The 20,729-nt window shown below is 40.8% G+C and overlaps 1 protein-coding gene and 1 long non-coding RNA gene across 3 annotated transcripts in view; both read left to right on the forward strand.

Moving 5' to 3' along the window:
• Window positions 1-86: 86 nt before the first annotated feature.
• LOC118422746 (transmembrane protein 181-like) lies at window positions 87-16,688 on the forward strand. Of its 2 annotated transcripts, none has more exons than XM_035830491.1 (17): window positions 87-442; window positions 1,942-2,045; window positions 3,768-3,838; window positions 4,307-4,397; window positions 5,164-5,288; window positions 5,682-5,798; window positions 6,192-6,272; window positions 9,502-9,560; window positions 9,945-10,113; window positions 10,835-10,926; window positions 11,136-11,193; window positions 11,687-11,789; window positions 11,993-12,044; window positions 12,370-12,452; window positions 13,226-13,315; window positions 13,848-13,914; window positions 14,337-16,688. In XM_035830491.1, the coding sequence occupies exons 1-17, from the start codon at window positions 306-308 to the stop codon at window positions 14,413-14,415; spliced, it is 1,578 nt and encodes a 525-aa protein (XP_035686384.1). In that variant the 5' UTR covers window positions 87-305; the 3' UTR covers window positions 14,416-16,688. The 2 variants fall into 2 exon arrangements, with proteins under 2 accessions (XP_035686384.1, XP_035686385.1); XM_035830492.1 differs by lacking the exon at window positions 87-442 and adding an exon at window positions 1,188-1,354.
• An 850-nt stretch (window positions 16,689-17,538) lies between these two features.
• Window positions 17,539-20,729, forward strand: part of LOC118422127 — a 5,786-nt gene continuing 2,595 nt past the window's right edge. The window contains exon 1 of the long non-coding RNA XR_004831886.1: window positions 17,539-19,791. This is a non-coding gene — a long non-coding RNA (uncharacterized LOC118422127). The remainder of the gene's footprint in view (window positions 19,792-20,729) is intronic.

Consider the following 20,729-nt stretch of genomic DNA (forward strand, 5'->3'; position numbering starts at 1 on the left):
ACAACGCCCGGTGAGAATGCGGCAGATGCGTGCAGGCCATTTAATGAGAAGCATCATTAATATTCAGTACTGCTCCCTGACGTAATGGCCAAAATAATAGCGAACAAATAGCCTGCCGTTCTCAGTCGTCAAGTGTTAGCAATTCAAAACAGGTCGCCATCCATCGGATACGTATTTATTCAGGGTCGTGACTGAGTGGACAATATGGAGCGCTGGATTACATCGTTGTATATTGAACGCAGCAGTTGTTGACAGAGTATCTCTAGACGTTCCCTGTCCTCCATATCGGTCCGCGTTGTGTCATCATGGACTCCCTGGGATATGCGTCCTACGAAACGCCGTGGACGGTGAAATTCCGCTCCTTCTTGGCGAGCTTCAGCGACGTTTTCAGTAATTTCGGGACACACATTGGGGAATCCTACAACCATGATCGCTGTTACAGGTACGTTTGTTTTTTAAAACAAATACGCTGATTGTACTGCACATTTGGATATGATTCAATGCATCTACATTTCATGCGTAGGGAAAGTATGTTAGCCATAGACGAATTATTGATAATAGGACAAAAACATTGTAACTTACACGTAGAATGGGCTAGCAGGTGTCTTTCAATAAAGAAAAAGATGGTTGAAAAGGTAAGGCACACAAGGCCTTTTATGCGGAATATCCCTAATTGTGGTTCTCTTCAGTGCAATGGAAAATAGGCGCCTAGAATTCATCCTCTACATAATTGCATGGAGCCATCACGAAGACTTGGAGAGGCCATTGCTCTAAAGAGATCCATGCAATAAAGGCTTCATTAGCTATATAGCCAACGTCTGCCTGCCTGTCTGGTTGTCGATAGAAAGATTGCTGTGGAAACTTGCATTTCAGTTTACCTTCTCCTCCGCCCAAAATGAAATTTACTAAGTGACACTGTTTTTCTATTAACGTTATATTATCAACGTTAAACAGTGTGTCACACCGTAGATGGGGGTACTACCGTTTCAACTTAATGCTTGCACCTGTACCATGAAATTGCAGCTCAAATCCATCATTGCGTTTGAAAAAAAAAGGTGCTTATCAATTTTTGAAATCATGTAGATGGGGAATTTTATCATTTTCATCTCATGCAAATGAGAATTTATTCATTTGTGGAGTATCCGGTTTGTGACCCGGAAACGTCAGGACTGGTGTACACAGTGACGTAACTGACATGCGCACTGCGAAGCTTGGCCGCCATGTTGGATTCAGCAGAGTAGACGACATTTTGGCACCAACTTTACTTCTCCGAAAACTTTCTCAAGTTTTACACCACTTTCTTCTGCATTACATTGAACGCCCGAGGTTCCCATTCTACAGCAATAATGGAGTCGTATGTATCTAGTATTTTAGAACGATTTGCTGTAGTACAAGTGTTATATTATGGTTTCAAATGTATTTGTTTTGGCGATAATTTTTGGGAGAGTCCAAAATTTTTCCACGTCAACCTGTATTTAGAGTAACAGGTGTTTGCACCTGAACAGGTGGCATTTTACTTTTTGTCTGACTTTTTGCGTTATATGATCATGATTTATTTTAAAATGTTAAAATGTAGCTATTACATATGGATGATTATAGTCATTATGTTGTTGTTGTAATAAGCCATTTGCTGATTTTCGAAGAATCAACATGTTCGTTATCTTTCCTGCAGACAGATTTTGAGTGAAAATTTGACATGTAAATTGTAAATGATAGTATTTTGTACTGTTTATTGTGTTTTAGCCATGGTGTTTTAGCTTCTACTCTTTCATCAGACGAACTTATATTTCTTGAAATTACGTAATATACTGATGCAAAATCCTATGGTACATAAATGTATATATTAAACACCCTACTGTATTTAAGATATGAGTGAACATATCGCTTATGAAAGTGAAAGGTAACGTTACATATTATATATTATGAATCATGTTTCCCCAGATCCGTACAGATGCGGCTGTACACCCTGAGTAAGCGTCAGTTCGTGCTGGTGTTCGCGGGATTCTTCATGTGCTTCGCCGTGTCTGTGTTCATAGGAGTGGCAGGTGGATAAACACTCCTGTTTACCTATACGTAAAGTCAACATCATAATCACACACAACCATCTGACCTTGCATGGGGTCTGCATGCTTTTTTTCATAAAGCAGGAGGGTTGACTTCAACATAATGCAGTAGGGTCGTCTGTGAATGTGCCATAAATGCGTAATGATGATGAGTGGGGGGAATTTTGCCTAATTGGTAACCACTGACACCAACTGTAACACGCCACTCTTGTTGCAAGTCTAAACATTGTGTCCTTTGGAAAGGCACTTTACATGACTTTCCTCACACTTTTAAAAATGAGTGACTTTGGTTGGGGGGTGGTAACTAAGGCACGATCTAGACACGGTTTTTCCCGATATCGGCGAGCCAACAACTTCTCGCTGACAGCTTTTTTTCAGCGTCTAGATGGAACTGCAATATCGCCATAAAGATATCGGGAAAATTTCTCCCGAAAGGTCCGGACCATTCGTACGATAGCTTAGCAGGGGTCCCCGATAGCTTTGCAGGGGTCCCCGACAGCTTCCGCGCGCGTGTAGATGTGTCCCAACTTCGGGAGAGCTCATTAGCATACAATTAGGGTTCATTAGGCTATATAGCTGTTTATGACTGCAAGCGCCACGGGTGTCCCGCGGCCAACGTTCCAGATCCCTCCCGACACATCCACAGATATCGGTAAAAACTGTGTATAGATTAGGCCTGAGAGGTGCAGAAGGACAGGGATGGGTTCTGCCTTCCAATACTGTGCCCTAGACATTGACAGCTCACTGTCCCTTCAGCCTCAAAAAGACTATTTGGCTATACTATCAATGCACAATTACCTACCTTTTTTTACCAACTCACCCCACCTTAATACATTCTGTAGCACACCAAGAAATTGAAGTGTAAAAGTCAAAATATTTTACAATTTTGTATTAAAGGTATCCATCAACGATTGTGCCAGGAAATCTTTTTCTTCCTTTAAATAAAAGTATGTATTGTATATAAGGTGGGTGCCAAAGCTGCAATTATTCAGAATGTTAGACTCTCAATTCAGACTTTGCAATTAATGATTTCAACATATTTGTGACATTTGTTCAATATCCAGTGTAACTGTTAGTTCTACATACAACACAAAAGTGAGTCGCACAAAGTCCCCTAGTGTTTGGTAGCCTACCGAAAACACTCCAGCTCAGACAAAATGGCTGTCAACTCAAGTGGCAATGGAAACTCAAAGTGTAGAAGACTTCAATTCTCCTGATACAGGAAAGCCACATTCATATGCCATATATATTACTGTGTATTGTAAAGGTGGGGTCACACCTGCGTATTTAAGTCTGTATGAGGCGTGCATGAGAGTATTTGCCTCCACCAGGCTCCACAGGCCGTTCTAAAAATAATAGAAATTGGACAAACATAAACAGGTAACATGTCAGACAAGTTAGCTGGGTCGCAAACCATAATTCTCGGTCAGCTAACTCATCTGGCATGTTATGTATCTATATTTGTCCAATTCGTACTATTTTTCCCGCGACCCGCGGAGCCTGGTAGAGACTAAGAGCGTCATACGCACCTCAAACGGACTTGAATATATACGCATGTGTGACCCCACCTTAACAAGGTGGGTTCAACTTGTGGTGTAGAAAAATGACCAAAAACAGTAACCTTGGTTTTAACATTCAGGTTCTATGATATGGACCCTTTAGATTTAGAAATTGCCCTGAAGATTACTTTCCCTTTTATTGCAGGTCCACCAATTGTGACCGAGCACGATGTCAACGCCTCCGCACTTCAGTCACCAAAGGTGGAGAACTTAGCTGTAAGTAATATAAGGTTCTAACACTTCTAACACACATTGTCCTATGCCCTTGCATATACAGTGCAGTATACACTAATACAGGCTTTTTATATGACGTCATCTGCGCCATGTTGGATTACAGCGTATGGCTGTAAAGCACAGGAAGATGCCATTGCTTCATCCAACATGGTGGCCCGGGAATTCAAATCATAGTTATTATATGATGTCATGGAAAGCCTGTATATATTATGTTATTATGGTATGGACCAGCAGACTCAGGGAAAATGTGGCAAGAGTCTTTTGTAATTGTATGTACATGTTCAGGTGAACAACACAAGTAATTGGTTGCTATGTTGTAAAGTGCTGGTGCACTCAACATCCAGAGCCTGTTGACCTGCACATGTGCACACTTATCTCAAAATCATGCATGCTTAGTCATTGCAGTAGGGAAAAGCAACTCTTGAAGTGTTTTCCCTTTGTTGTTTTCAGACTGGACCTTTCCAGTTGCGAACACCAACCCTATCCACATTTAACCAACAACTGTGGCTGACATCCAAGATATTCATACGAAATCCCAAAGGTAAATAACAAGCATTGCATGGTTGGCACAAGTGATGTTGAATAAGAAATCTTATACAAGCCCCTAAATTGTGAGCCGATTTCAGTTGTAAATATTCCTTTGCATGTAAATCTTTTTTTATATATCACTACTGATTTTTTCTTACCTAACATGCAATGTTGTCTCAATGTAATGGAACTGCCTGAGAATAAATTGACTTGAAATGCATTATACTGCTAAACAACTTTCTATGTACATATAAGTGCTAAATAACTGATTCAGCTTTATAAGACTTTACTACAGTTGGTACATAAACTATTGCAGAAATGAAGACATCAGAACTTTGTGGGAAAGTTTAAATGTATGTTTTACTTGGCTCCCGGGAGGGGGTTCACCTCCAACATAGGGATTGTTTTTGGTTTTGTTTCTGTTTTCGCACCTATGACTCAAGTTCCTTTTGATAGATTTGTATGAATTTTGGCATACGGATAGTTATTGGGGTCCCAAAGAAACATGGCAATTTTGGGTCCCCTTAGCAGCATTTACAGGTGCTGCAACATTACTAGAGGACACCCCCTCCCTGAAAGTAGTGTGGTATAGTCCATGAACAGGTGGTCATCTGCCCCTGATGGATGACCCCTAATTATGGGAGGGAGATGGCTGGGATTGGGAAGGGATGGATCACTAACACTAGTGTTATGGGTGGGGCTGTGGCATTAAGAAACTCACAGAAACTTTCTATCATATAGGTATGAGACCTTCCATTTTCTGTTTGACCTGTTTACAGGTGACACAATCAAGTCCAAGTTCACCATGAGTGTGGTAGTGGAGGGGCAGGTGGCTGACTCTTCAGTCCTGATCACAGGGGAGAGAACACACAACCACTCCAGGACACTACACTGTAACAAGGAGGTAAGGGAGGCATAGTACTCTTTTGTTATAGTGAACTTCAGTTCATATGGAATATGAGTATACATGAATGATAAGTAGCAAAATATACTGTTGTGAGACGTAGCATAATATACTGTTTGATAAGCATACAACACTGCAAATGTGTACTGAACATCCAAGTAAATGCTTTTTCCTCTGATTCTCAAGTAATTCCACATTGTGATAGTGTCAAGAAAAAAAAAACCCTCTGTTATCTATCTTTTGCCTTCTAGCTCATATTCCAAAAAGGAGTTACTCAAGCAACTGGATATGATTTTTGAAATGGTCAGACATTTCAGACAGCCATCCTGCGTCTTTCGTCAGTGACACTAAGATTGTACCCAGCCACTATATGCTGTATGCCTTTTGTTTCAGACATGTAATGACCTAGTGATCCTACACCTGGGATACCTGGACTTCACCACCTACCTGGTCAGGGTCATGTTCTTTGGGATATCAGACAAGTACCCAGTCACTGAAGTGGGATTCTCGGTGGGTATCTTTATCTTTATCTGTATGGCCAGTATAGCCACCCTTCAGCGTAACACACGTAAAGCATGTGGCACAGCAACAGCTGGTTACACCCATGTACTATACTGGATGATCTGTCATGCCTAACCTTTGCACATATAGCTGTAACTGTAAGCGTAACGGTGGTTTCAAGATATATACCAGTAGTGAGAATGCCCCTTGTGTAGATGGTAATTTGGTAGCAACAAGTTCTACTCTATGATAGCTCAAGGAGAATCCAAGTTAACGTGCAATACAAGTATAGAAGTTTTTCATCTTTTCAATTTTGATAAGAAAGCATTTCCTCTTTTTTAGATGTTATGCACATAGTATTGAGATGAGAAGAAGTAAAAAATGTGAAAATATGTTTTACAGTTCAAGATGTACAACCCAACCTTCACTCAACTGGAGATCTGGTTCAGATTTGTGTTCCTCGTGCTGACGTTCATGGTCACGGTAAGTATTCACCTGTTTCAACCTTCCTATTTATTGTTATCGTTTTCTTCCTTTCCACAGATACTTAACTGTGTATGGCACTTGGTCTGTTTATGACGCTGTCACTGAGGGCTGGCAGATAATGATGAAGATGACACATGCTATCAATACATTATAATTTTTATATACATACTGGGTATTTGAAGGTAGCAGAACACAGATTTTGGCCTATGGGGATTTCTATAGTACTATATCCTGCCTGACCTCCGGGCGTGCTCCGAAGAGAGTGTAAGGTATGGGCAAAAAAGTCCGGAGCAAAACGCCCGGATTGTCGTAAACGGCGGGATAAGGCACACACCAGTATAGATACACTCTAATACCGCATACCTCCATCCTTTCCCATTCTTCTATCCTTCCCCAAACCTCAATTCTTTCCCAAACCTCAAACTTATCCCAAACCTCTATCCTTTGCAAAACCTCTATCCTATCCCAAACCTATATCCAAACCCTTCTTCCAACCCAAACCTCTACTCGAACCTAGAAAAAACACCCTTTAGCTAAGTCAAGTACTAATTTCGTCCCAAGGCTGACCCTGAGATGACAATTCTCAAACAAAAACAACTCACTTTTACTCTTACTGTAACGAAAAAGGAAAATTGCAAACTAAGAAATGACCGTCTCTCTCAATAGCCGACATTCCAAACAATAAATACACGGCAAGCAGACTAGAAACATGCAATTTTAAAAATAAAGATTAACCCAGGGTCAGCCCTAGGACGAGCACCAGCCCCCGGTTGGTGGGCCTACCGAAGTAGAAGGGTAATAATAGGAAACCCCGGTGCCCGCCGTCGAACATCCCCCGAAAAAGGAACTAATAAACATTACTTACTACTTACTAGGTCTAAAAACTTCTGAACAATGCTAACCATGGAAAAACATACAGAAATAAGCCGCCTCGTAAACTAGCAACAATCGGTAAATAAACCTATTCACAGTAGATGCGTTCCACACAACCGATAAAACGTCTGCATCCGCAAAACATGGATATCGTACCCCAAAAGAGATCAAACAATTAAAAACAACCGTGGGTATACTGTCCCCACAACAGGCAAAATGAATCAAGTGGATATCTTCCACACAAAAGAAGATAAAACACTAAATCCTCCACACACACGAATAAAATTGACAAATGGATTTCCCTCTACATACCCAATCATTTACGTGCCATAGGAAACCCACCACAAAAACGATAAAATATACTATCCTCCACATAAACCAGTTCAATTAGTACAGGCTTTCCCTAAGACCTCACCTGCCAAATTGGAATAAAGCGCACAACTATAAACCACACAAAAATGCCATTGTTTAAACTAATCATTCGCCACGTGGTCGTCAGAGGAATCAAATTATGCGCCACCTGCGCCATGTTGGATTACAGCGTACAGCTGCAAACCACACCAAAATGTAACTGCTAAAATTAATGACCCACCACATGGTCGTCGGAGGATAAAAAACATAATACCCTCCAAAAACTAGAGATCACAGCTAGTGGTTGCCCACCACATAAGGCGAGAGAACATTATTACTATCAGACTTCTTCCACGGAAACGATAGACAATTTATTAGTGGAAGCCTCCACAAAACAATAAAACATTTACTTGTGGTTACCTACCACATAAGGCGAGAGAACATTACTAGCAGACTTCTTCCGCGGAAACGATAGACAATTTATTAGTGGAAAGCCTCCACAAAACAATAAATCATTTACTTGTGGTTACCCACCACATAAAGCGATAGAACATTATTAGCGGACTCCTTCCGCGGAAACGATAGACAATTTATTAGTGGAAAGCCTCCACAAAACAATAAATCATTTACTTGTGGTTACCCACCACATAAGGCGAGAGAAATTTTACTAGCGGACTCCTTCCGCGGAAACGAAAGACAATTTATTAGTGGAAAGCCTCCACAAAACAATAAATCATTTACTTGTGGTTACCCACCACATAAGGCGAGAGAACATTACTAGCGGACTAGTCCTTCCGCGGAAACGAAAGACAATTTATTAGTGGAAAGCCTCCACAAAACAATAAATCATTTACTTGTGGTTACCCACCACATAAGGCGAGAGTACATTATTAGCGGACTCCTTCCGGGGAAACAATAAACAAATTATTAAAGGATAGCCTCCACAAAACAATAAATCATTTATTAGTGGCTACCCACCACATAAAACGAGAGAACATACTAGCAGAATCCTTCCGCGGAAATAAAAAACAAGTTCTAGTGGATAGCTTCCACAAAACAAAAAACAATTTACTAGTGGTTACCCTCCACAATAAAACGTTAAACAATACTAGTGGAATCCAAAATCGAAAAAGCAGCACTGTGGACATGCTCCCCAAAAAAATAATACTAATAGGAACAACAAATTTAAAGGAACCTAATCAAGTCTCACCTGTGAACCCCAAGAAGAATGCTCTAAGTCGGCCAAAACGTTCAAGTAACTCCGCCGCCAGGCTGCCACGTTAAACTGCCCGTCCTGGGCTCTAAACTCGGGTTCTCCGACCCGACCAACCGTAGTCTGCAAACCCCAGGACGATAAGTAAGAGCAAAGAGCTATTAAATCTCCTTGGTAAGAGTAAACCATCCCCCAAACCTGACTACAACACTGGGCTCTCAAAATCAGCATCTGTCGCGCTGGGAAGACCTGGTCTAAAAACAAAGTCGAGAGCACGTGAAGAAGACGAGAAACGTGGTAGCGAAGCTTCCCCTACGCTGCGGTGAGGCTCGTCCGCTCCGAATGACAAAATGCAAGATTTCTCAGTGTAATAAGTACCCCTGTGTCAGGTGAGTATGTCCAGGTGTAATTGAGGTCACGTGGCGCGCCCCCAACCTGTTTACGCTTCTTAAGGAATGCGCAAACAGGCTGGGAACGCTAACTTGACTCAATTAGAATAGTTGAGGACCACAAGGTGACTGACATCAACGCTGATAAAACCATAGTAGGATGCAGTTTTCAAGCAAGACAAACTGATATGTTGAGGTCGAGGATATAACTGAAAACCCAAAAAAGTTACAGTTTTGAAATTTTTTAAACACTCTTTTAAAAAGATCTCCATATGTAGGGGAAGGGCTTCAAATGCAGCAACCCCTCCCTGTACAAATTACTCTGCCATAGGCATTACAAAGAGAGTAACAACCATATCCATATGCTCATGTACTGACAGAAGTTTTACTTGTGTTCCAGTGTGTCTTTGCTCACTCCTTGAGGAGGTTCTCCATACGTGACTGGTCCATCGAACAAAAGTAAGCATCTGGTTATTAGATAAGGTGACAACAAACTAAAAGTTGTCAAGATAACTTTTGCTTTCCTGTGTGCTAGATGCTAGTCATTACTGTTCCCTTTTTCATTGTATTGAATAAAAGTTGGCTTTGTCAAACTAACTCAGAGCATCTATATGTTATTCATGATGTCTCTTATTGTCTAGTCCAGAATTTCGTATTTCAGAAGCAAGCAAAAACGTGTTTGTACTTTCCTGTAAATTAAACTTATGTTCGCATTGATGTTAAGTTTACAGTAAATTAGCCACCGCAAAAACCGCAAATATAAAACCATCGCGAACGTTTCTGCATTTACAGTTGTAAAATGTAGCACTGTGTGCCCAAAATGTTTTTGTTTTTTTTGTCCAGATGGATGTCGATCCTGCTGCCGCTGCTCCTGCTGTACAACGATCCGATCTTCCCGCTCACGTTCCTGGTGAACAGCTGGGTCCCGGGGATGTTCGACGCCGTGTTCCAGGCCTCCTTCCTCTGCGCACTGCTGCTCTTCTGGCTCTGCGCTTATCATGGCATCAGACAGGTGGCGCTTTTCACACACTTTACAATCATGATGCTGTTCACTCACTCACTCACTATCCATTGTTTAGTTATACTGCTGCTGGGATCCCTGACCCAGAGGTAGGCAGCAGTCGGCTTAAGTTTTCATACCGCGCTTCCATGCGGCTCTGTCCAGTGGGTCGACCCCTGTTAGACTGCACACCCCGATGTCCCTCCCAACACACTCCATCCAGTGTTTATCTCTACCACAACCCCTGTGACCTGACAATTTCAGTTTGGTGATGGTATTATGCAGTCACTTGATCTTTCTACGTGTCCAAACCACCTGAAATGTTGTGCTTTATTTCCCAAGTAGCATGTTGTTTATTCCATTTCAGATATTGAAGGTGGCACATCAAGAATGCTTGTCCCGTTTTATCATCCATGAAATGTTCTTTTGCCTCTGAAAGTTTCCACCATTCCATTTTAAGAAATAGGAAACACTTGTGATAGAGTACGTAGGAAAGGACAACCTCAAACCAACTGCAGACACTTACGCCACATCTTCAGAAAAGACGCTTGAGTCGCATATTCCTTGTTTGGAACTTTATTCGAGCCAACACGCAAACATGTTTCGCCATGTGGCTTCTTCAGTGCTTTGGAAATACTTGTATTGTTCTAGAAAAGCCAACACATCTATAGTCAACCAGCTACGTTAACCTAATGAGGTCAAAATTTCATGCATATTTTTCATGTTCTCACAGTACGAGCGGAGATTCATGACGTTCTATGTGCCCAAAGTTATGATCGTTGGGCTCCTGTGGATCTCTGCAGTTACACTGGCCTCCTGGCAGGAGTAAGTAGTACTGCAGGCCCTTTTCTACTAAAACATGCAATTTGGATAATGTGGGTAGAAACACTTGTGTTCAGAAGCATTCTGTCCGTCCCAACTTCCAGTTGTCTAGTTTTCCTTAAACCTGTCCATTTTGGGTACAGGTTATGAGGTGAATTTTAGCAGCCAAGAAACTAGAGTACACGTATTCCTTTCCTTTCTTTCCCTCCCAGGTACAATGAACTCCAAGATCCAACATATCAGTACAAGGTGGACACAGTCAACTTCACAGTAAGTCTGAATCTGACTTTCGAGCACTAGATTGTGACGATAACAATATAAAGGGATCAGATGTAAAACATTGTCATGTTAATTGCTTATATCAATCAATTTATTGACTTTAGGGTGCATAGTCTTGTGGTTTAAGTTACCTTGCCACATGACCAAGAAGTCGTGAGAATGAATTCCAGCTATATTGTCACTCACCCAACATGCACACTACCAGTAAGGGTTGCAGTCCTTTTAGGATGAAACATTTAACTATGGCCCATTCTTCTTTGTACCTATCAAAAAGAGCCACGGGACTTTCCCTGGTACAATAAACCTGTACATACATTTGTAGCTTCTGTCTTCCCTATCACAATCAGGGAAGGTGTAGCTCAACTGTTCTTTGACTTTGCTTTAACTTAACTGGTGCAAGCTCACTATCAGTATTACTTTCATGGTGGTGGTTGAAAAAATGATGTTATTGTGTCAAATACTAATTATATTAATTTCAACTTAGGGGATGCAGATTTTCTTCTTCGTCATCGGTTCAGTGTACCTACTGTACTTGTTGTACCTGATCATCCGTGCCTTCAGTGAGCTGCGTGCCATGCCATACTTCGGTAAAAACTATAACCTATCACTAGATACTGCTGTGAGTTATTGCTTGGCATCAGTCTTAGCCAATATAGGGAAACAATATTATATAAGATACACAAATGTAAGTGAAGCAGTGTTCTGTTGTTTTCATTGTCATTAGTGGTGTAGATAGCATATGAAATACTACTTAATGCATAGTTAACTGAATTCTTGTTGTCTATTTCAGACCTGAGACTGAAGTTCCTGACAGCTTTGATGTTTGTTGTGCTGGCCATCAGGTATTTTCTTTAACACTGTGCTGTTGCAATGACCTTAAGGGCATGTTTCTGGGCATGAAATGTACAAAAGAAGCAACTTGGAAAATGCAAAAACAAAAGGGAAGGGTATATTGTAACACACACCGATGTAGTTTAGACATCCAGGTAATAAGATATGGCAAAAAGCAGTTAGTCATTACAAGCAACTAGATATGATTTTGGAAATGGTCAGACATTTCAGATAGCATCCACTACATTGTGACACAGATTGATTTCATTGTTCTGCAATGTCTTTTCACCAACTGTTTAGTGTCCTTTAGCTAATTGTAAAATGTTTCTCATTTAGCATTGCCATCACTGTGATGCGGTTTGGGACAGGTGTGCTTCAGGACAACTTTGTTGCTGACTTGGCCACACACTACAAGAACTATATCCTTTCTGCCGGCCTTGTTGGCTCAAATCACATGTGTTGTATATGTGGTAGACTTATCCTCGGCCAACTGACATACTCTGCACCACAATCATCCCTCAATAAGTTAGTTAAAGTTAAAGTTGCCCGTACATCTGGACCAGATGCGTAGGGGTGGCGCCCATCTCCATTTCTGTAGCCCTTGGGCCACACATGTGCAAGCCACTACAGCAGGGGGCTGGTCCGCTGGTATTGATGTGTGTTTAACTTCCATACTCTTCCTCATTAGTGCTGAGTGCTAAGCAGAGAAAGCAGCATGTACCATTTTTAAAGTCTTTGGTATGACTCGGCCAGGGATCGAACTCACGACCTACCGAACGCAAGGCGAACACTCTACCCACTCGGCCATCCCTCAATGAGACAGAGATGAATTTAGACCTTTCCTTCAGTACTAGCGCAAGCCTATCCCCATCTTTATATTGTGTATTAGGACTGTCCTCAGGACTCATCCCTCTGTCCTGGGGTGAAAATGTGCAAGTTGGGCAGACAAACATCCCGCACCATTTGGCCAAAGCTCTGAGCTTCATGACATGAAATTGATGAAAAGATATTTTCATAAGCTTGAATTGACAGTTACAACAACAGTTAACAACAACAAGCAGTGAGCAGGACAGAAAAAAGTTGCAGCTGGAGACAGCCCTCTTGTGTATGTTAAAAAATGTGGTGAATGTAGCTTGCCCTTTGTTTCCATTAGGACAACCAATTTCCAAGAGAATTCCTTAACAGATCTTACCTGCAGAGTTCCTGTCATTCTACGGCCTGCTCAACTTCTACCTGTACACCATGGCATATGTGTACTCTCCTTCCAAAAATGCACTTCATGGTAAGAAGCCCAGAACATACTAATGCCAGAAAATCAAGAACAATATCAATTTTTATGTCATACCTGTGCTGCAATGATGTTTGATACAGGTGTTCTGGACTGGGTTATAAGTTGCCATATCGCTTCCATCCACTAAATCAAATGCACTTTATGTGTAATGAGTGTGGCGCAGTTGAAAATTCAAATACCATATTCAGACTTTGGAATTGCTGTTGTTACAATTTTTGTTTGAGGACATCAAATTTTCTCCACTTCTGGTGCATTTCATATTGAAATGTGTGCTTTTCTTTTGGGTGGGCATGACATTAATATAATACAACACGGTGTATTGCGCATCACCTTCTGTCCCAGCCCTCCCCCGGGTCAGATCGCCCTGCAACAGCACATGCTAGCACCTCAGGTGATTCACCATGTTGTATTCTATATGTGTAAACTTTTTCATTGGTTATACACATGTATATGACATTTATCCACCTTGGAAAATTTGGTTCCAAGTGAAAGCTATCATTTTTATATAACACATACCTTACAGAATCCCACTTCAAAGACAACCCTGCATTCTCCATGTTGAACGACTCAGAAGATGAAGTCATATATGGGTAAGTTCCACAACTTTTTTATTAGAGTAACAAACATTTCCCATTTCAAACTATTTGTCTGCTTACATTGTGTGTAGGGGTGGGTACAGGTACAGAAAATTCAGGTCCAGGTCCAGAAGATCAGGTCCTGGTACGGACCTGAACCTGGACCTGATTGTCTGTGAAAATGGGCAACATACAAAACAATGGTCCATCTCGCTTCTAAGGATTCTGTTAAGTGTCTTTAAAATCCTATCTTCATGTAAATAACACTAACTATGACCAAGTTTGACTGTAGAAACTTTTGGACCGGCCCAATAAGAAAAAAACAGTTTTGTACCGGTACACTGTCAGTACCCACCCCTAATTGTGCATGTACATTGTAAGATTTGAGAACTGCAGTTAACGTTCCTACAATTTCTTACAATGTCATTTCTTACAAGGAGTGACAATGAGAGGAATGAGGAGAGAACTCGCCTGACCAAACCAGTGCCAGCGTACCAAGACAGCGACTCAGACTAGACATGACTTCCCACAGCACCAGTCTTTATCCTATATTAGGTGGCAAGGTTTCAAGTGTCAGCAAAATGAAATTTCCCCTGTCGTTCACATGAAAAATTTTATCTATGACATTGTGATATTCAAATCAGTTGCACACTGTGTGGTTTTTGGTATGACAGATTAGCAACTAGACATACTAGGTAACGGGATGTCCTTTCTGTGACGTCACAACCCATTGCTATTTTGTCCTATCTAAGAGCACACAGTAAGTAGACAATTCATTTAGGTATCACATACACATAGATGTTTTAAGAACAGACCATTTCATTTACAGAAATTTCACTTTGCTGGCACTGTAAAAGACATAATCAAGTATAGAAAGCTAACATTTATGTTCAAAGATCATTTGATGGAATGAATGTGTAGGTTCTATTGTCAAGGACATCATCTGGTGAATTTAGATTGTATATTTGGCTTTTGTACATGTCGTTGCTAATTTGTGGTAGTTGGGCAGGGAGGGGGTTACTCAAATACAAAAGATTGTGAGAGCTGTCAGACTGAAAGATTAAGTTCAACATGAAAGTGCTGTACCAAGTGTTGAGATTGTTTGTCACTACAAAATTGAAAATCTGAGTTCTTCCTCAGATTTTCAAGGATAAAAGAACTTGTTTACTATAGACCACTACCTCTCAAATGTGAGTTGTTGTTTTTTTCAAGGAAAATTTGACCAACTTCTCAACCTGAAACGATGCATCTATTTTGGCTGCTGCAAGTCTAAATTCCAGGAGACTCTTAAGTGCAACTGTGAGTTTAAATCCTGGGTCTCTCCAGCATTGAATTTCTCCATGCCACTCATCGTTTGGGAGACCATCTTGTTAATTACCTCCACATCAAGGTTTGAAAAATGCAATTTGTCAATTTCATGCCATGAAGTTCAGATTTGTTTGACAAATGGGAGGATTTTTTTCAGTCCCAGCAAGCATGGTCTGAGACCTACTTTTGGATACAATGTGCATTAAAGACTCACAGGTGAGAGTGGTTGCCTGCAGTAGACTGAATCAGATGCTTATACTTGGTTGGACCAAACTTGACAGGCAATCATTGGAATATCGTAAATGCAAATATTCCTAATTTCATCAGACTGGAATGTTGTTACTGCAACAGCATTGATATTGTATGTACAATACAGAGAGACTTACTCTCAGAAAAACTATGACCATTGATATTAGCTAAATAGAGGGAAGACAACTGTACAAGTCATGTAACATGACACGCAATTATGGATAATTCAGTGTTATGGAACCATTCATCTTTGTTCAGAAAACCCATGACATACAGATAGTTGTACAGTACAAGTATATTTTAGTTCCTATATTTCAAACAAGTTCTTAGTTAAGGTTGTGCTATTGCTTTCCTTGCTCAACTGTTTTGTCATGAGCAGTGTGGCAAAATAGTCTCTTCTATGTAGGTGGCATGTAGGTAAGTTATTTTTCTCAATGTTAAACCCAAAGGTAGTAAATGTATAGGGTATATATCTACAATATAATATAATATAACATAGATATATATAGGGCATACATCCATACTATGCCAACTAAAGTTATGGTAAAACATTTGTTGTATCTGTTTTATGCTTAGATACTGTATTTGTTGCAGCTTAATTTTGAAATCATAGTATGGTTGTTCCAGATTGTTCAAGTTGAACTATTTGATGTACCAAATACATGTATCAAGCCTGTTGAAATGCAATCAAGGAAAATCTCATTTGATGTGAGGATAATGAAGTGTTGATTAACAACATAGTGTATACACATATTGGTTGGTGGACACATCAGATATATGCTGCTGTGAGTTGCCTTTGTTCTTCTACAAGAGGCAACATGTAAGTCTTTCAGTAACCATAAAGTACTTACATATACCATTACTTGATAGTGTTAATGTTGACTGCTGAAATTCTTTGTAAATATTGGTCATTCCCATGCTGTCAAATTGCTCAGATGTTTGTTTTCAGTTTGTTGTACATTTTATGACAATCTTCAGAGGAGAATTGGAAGTAAAGAGCGAAACTAGTGCTGTCTGTTATATTTCTTAAGTTATAGTTTGTATAATTTTGTCAATGGTGATATCTATATGATCTGATGATTATTATTGTGTAAAATAGAGAGTAAACTTCTTTGGTGATGTAAGAATTGGTATATTTGCAGCCTTTCCTCAGAAGTAGGCCAGGGATTGAATATGTGCAAAGATTATGGCCAATGTGGTATTTGGTGAATAAAAGAATCATGAATATACAATCATGCTTGAGCTGTCTTGTGCTGTAAGTTAACGTACAGTCGGGCCATACTGAATTGATTATATGGATGACATCTGTGCATGCATCAATATTTCCATCCGTTTAAAAAAACGTGACCAAACAATCACACAAAGAAGCTTTAAAATGAGCAACTAAACGCTGTTGGTTGCAAAAAAAAGTCAGAAAACAGATCTTGATATTGTAGAAATTGATCATATCCCGCCAAATAACCGAAGTTGAAAGTCTTATTTCATAGGGCCTTCACACGGAAATCGAATTAGCAGGAATCAAGCCGAACCAGCCGGAATGAAGTATATGCAAACTTCGTGTCACATTCGGGGCCATTCGGGTGGGAATTCCAAATGGGCCTTAAATCCACTTCACACGAGAAGGAATGAGCCGGAATGCCGTCAGAATGAAAATTCTTGTCTATTCCTGTGAATTCGTAGTGCATTCTAGACATTCTTACGGCATTCGAAATATTCTTTCGGCTACATTCTGGCAGGATTCGAGGTGGCTTGCCGTTTCGGTTCTTCATCGAATGAGATAAGAATGTTTCGAATAATGTTAGAATGCCGTAGAATGCGGTCAGACTGCAGTCAGAATAGTTAGAATACACTAAGAATCCACTACGAATGCCATTCGATATTTCTCCACTTCGAATGCACCTCGACAGTTTTTAACATGTCAAAAACTTTCGAGCCAGCCAAAAGAACGGGGACGAATATCTCGAATGCAGTAAGAATGTTTAGAATACAGTACGAATTGCGAGGAATTGCCAGGAATAGAAAAAAAATTCATTCGGACGGCATTCCGGCTCATTCGTGCTCTCGTGTGAAGGGGGCTTTAAGAAAGATAACTATGGTGGCATTTCTGATCATTTAGGCAATTGATGCATCATGATCCCTTCTTGACTTATTCTGTTTTAAAGTCTGAAATCAAACTGGCTCCTGCAGTGAAAACCACTCCTTGATCTCTGAAATTTGAATTTGCCATCGTAGCGAGAGCGCCGTCAGGTGGAATGGGGGTACGGATACAGCGCGTCCATTCCATGAGGTGCGGAATGCGGTCGGAACGCGCCATGCATACCCACCTAGAAATCATCGCAGCAAGAAAAATATTAGTGTTGCGCACTGCATACGCACTTCAGACGGAATGGATATGCTGAAGTCCTAATTCAAACGCTAGATGGGCGTGACCTATACTTATATCTGTTTAATCCAAAACGTACGACTGCGTATTGGCAGAAATCCGCGCGGACCTCATACGCACTTGAAAATATACGCACGCGTGAGCCCACATGAAGGGTAGCACCGAATTAGTACCGTTCGTTCTGCGATCGGGCAGTGCATTGTCAAAGTTGACAAATGACAAACGCAATTATCCCGTAATCGACGAACACCCAGGGTACACTTGAGATTTGGTATAAGTATTACGGCTGAGTCACATTTCGGGCAGCCCATAATGACAAAGGTTTGCAAATCACTTCTTGTATCTGTATCATTCTTAGATACTGTATTTGTTACAGATTAATTTTGAAATCATAATATGAATGAATGTTCCAGATGTTTTAACTGTGTGATGTACTAAATATCAAGCCTGTTGAAGTGTAATCAAAGAAAATGTCGTACACTCAACTAAAATAATCCATCACGGTAGTACAAGACCATTGTTTATTTTCGTCGATAGACCTAACTTATGGCATGGCGTCATTGTTCTGCTGTATACACCTCTTGTCGAGTCAAGTACATCCAGATGAGCTCAAGAATCCTCTCGTTGCAAGGACTGTCTTGTCAAATCTTGCCATCAAACGTTGCTTTCTGGTTCTTCGAGTGAACCACTACGTACTCTCGTAGGACAACTGAACGGCGGTAAACGTGTTAACATCTAGTGCATTACTTAGTCCCAATCTTCTAACGGAAAAGTCGGGCGCGAACACCATGTCATACGGACCTGTTTCCCTTCCTCCGGGAGTAAAACCTACGCTTGTGGTCTTCATCGCTGCCGGCATTGTCTTGGCTAATACTTTTGTCGTCCTGACGATTGTGAAGGCCAACCGCACGCCGACCCTGAGAGGCTTCGCAAGGTTCCTGGCCATACTCCTGGTGTGTGGAAACACCATATCAGTTTTGTTAGTCGTGTCCCTGGCCTTCAGCGTGACTGACCAATGGCAGTACAGGGACACATTCTGTCGGGTGAGTCTGTCTTTAATACTACCACCTGTTACCTATGCCGTGTCCTCCTATTTGTGATTTTAAGGGCCGGGTGGGGCGCATTGGAAGGCATAACTCGTCACAATATCTATGTAAAGCTTGTTTGGCATTTTTGCGTAACAATATGTGCATACGTACTTCCAAAACATGTAACGTTACCCCCCCTTTCTATTTGATCTCAGTTTTGCCAGATTCCCAGGTGACTGGGAACCATGACTGAGAACCATGACTGGGAACCAAAGACTTCAGTGTCCAGTGCGACACATGCCCTAAAGTTTGATTAACTAAGAAAAGGGTGTTTAAGAATTTTAAACATCCTTGGTCTATTACAAGACAAACGACGTCAAGTGATGTACACAGTAGTATCACTTTTCGTCTCACATCTACTGAAAAGACTCCACATATAGAGGCTGTTTCTAAATTGTATATTCGGTAATGTGAATGGCATCTGCTGTTTTTTGTGTGACATTTAATCTAATAACCATCTTAGATATTTGACAGCGCTTCAAGGGCGAGCCTGACATATGTGCGGTTTGTAAGAATTCTAGGACTTTCCCCTGTTTTTCCCATGTCCAGGCATGAGTTTTCATTTGGAAGAAAACCCCTGATAAGGATACCGAGGGATAATCAACCTCTGATGGAAAGATCCTCAGTTCGACAGTGAAGAAAAAGAAATATCATGAACAGGAACATGCAATTCTTACAGGGTTTAGTCCTCCTCTGATCGCCTGTAGTCAAAGGCCACCGTTCCCATGACGATGATTGTGTTGATTCCTTGTTGATTCTTTTGTTTTTCGTTGAACTATCACACTTACAGCAAACAATCCTGGACTCTTTCGCCTGTTATGTGGCTACCCTGGCCATGATGTATGTCGTCACCCACCCAACAAGGTTATCATCTTAACCTGAAAGTTCATCTAGTAGAACTGGGTTAACTGTAACATCCAACACAAAAATTGGACTCACCCAAATTTTCGACTGAACAGCACCAGTCTGAGTCACCTGTTCTATCTGCATAACGTGACGTCACGGCAGCAGTAGATTGTTCATTCCTTGAGGGCGTAAAAAGTCCCAACTTTATACCCCATAACAATCACAAAAACTCTTTTTGGCCCTAATCAGAAAGTAGAAACCCTCCCCTGTCACACCCACCTCAAAACTGCCAGGATTTCTACCCATTTGACCAGGAAAACAATCTTGAAGTTTTAGGCCCTGAACTATATTCGAACCATCAATTTGCATGGCGGATTGACTGGCGGATCCCCTTGACAAAGACTGGTGCTGTTCAGTCGAAAATTTGGGTGAGTCCAATTTTTGTGTTGGATATTACAGTTAAACTAGTTCTATACGGGTTATCATCTCCTTAGAAAACTTGCTTCAGCTTTAGATCATATATATCTCAGCAACTGTGTTTCAGTGGAGTCTCGGAGGACTGCCCAAAATTGTGTCAGGAAATTGTACCAACTTTGGAAAATTGTGCCAATATTCCCTCACGGTTGCCCCGACGTGTTTTCATATGAAGCCAAGAGGAAAAGGATACTGGAAATCTATGCTGTGTTGCGGTTGAATAAAAAAAACAATGTGATTCTGAACGCACCAATGAGAGATTTGAAATTGTAAAAGGATTTTTACGTTTTTATTAAACATTTATGAATATTTATGATAGCCCCTTTTGTTAAGGATCTTCATATTTGGCGCAACATGTAAATTAACCCATATGTGAGCTTTTTGCGAATTGCATTTTTTTTTCCACATTTAAAATGTCGCAGTCGCAAGTCCTGCCCCTATCTGAGCCGATTCGCGATGCCTGACGCAATTGAGTGCAGTCC

The sequence above is a fragment of the Branchiostoma floridae genome, chromosome 9 (assembly GCF_000003815.2).
Source record: "Branchiostoma floridae strain S238N-H82 chromosome 9, Bfl_VNyyK, whole genome shotgun sequence".
NCBI lineage: Eukaryota > Metazoa > Chordata > Leptocardii > Amphioxiformes > Branchiostomatidae > Branchiostoma > Branchiostoma floridae.

Excerpts from the sequence above, each read along its gene's own strand:
- LOC118422746 (XM_035830491.1), top strand. The coding sequence starts at position 306 with ATGGACTCCCTGGGATATGCGTCCTACGAAACGCCGTGGACGGTGAAA. Across the intron at positions 6,273-9,501 it reads TGCTGACGTTCATGGTCACG|TGTGTCTTTGCTCACTCCTT; the intron begins GTAAGTATTCAC and ends CTTGTGTTCCAG. Across the intron at positions 12,045-12,369 it reads TTTGTTGTGCTGGCCATCAG|CATTGCCATCACTGTGATGC; the intron begins GTATTTTCTTTA and ends TTTCTCATTTAG.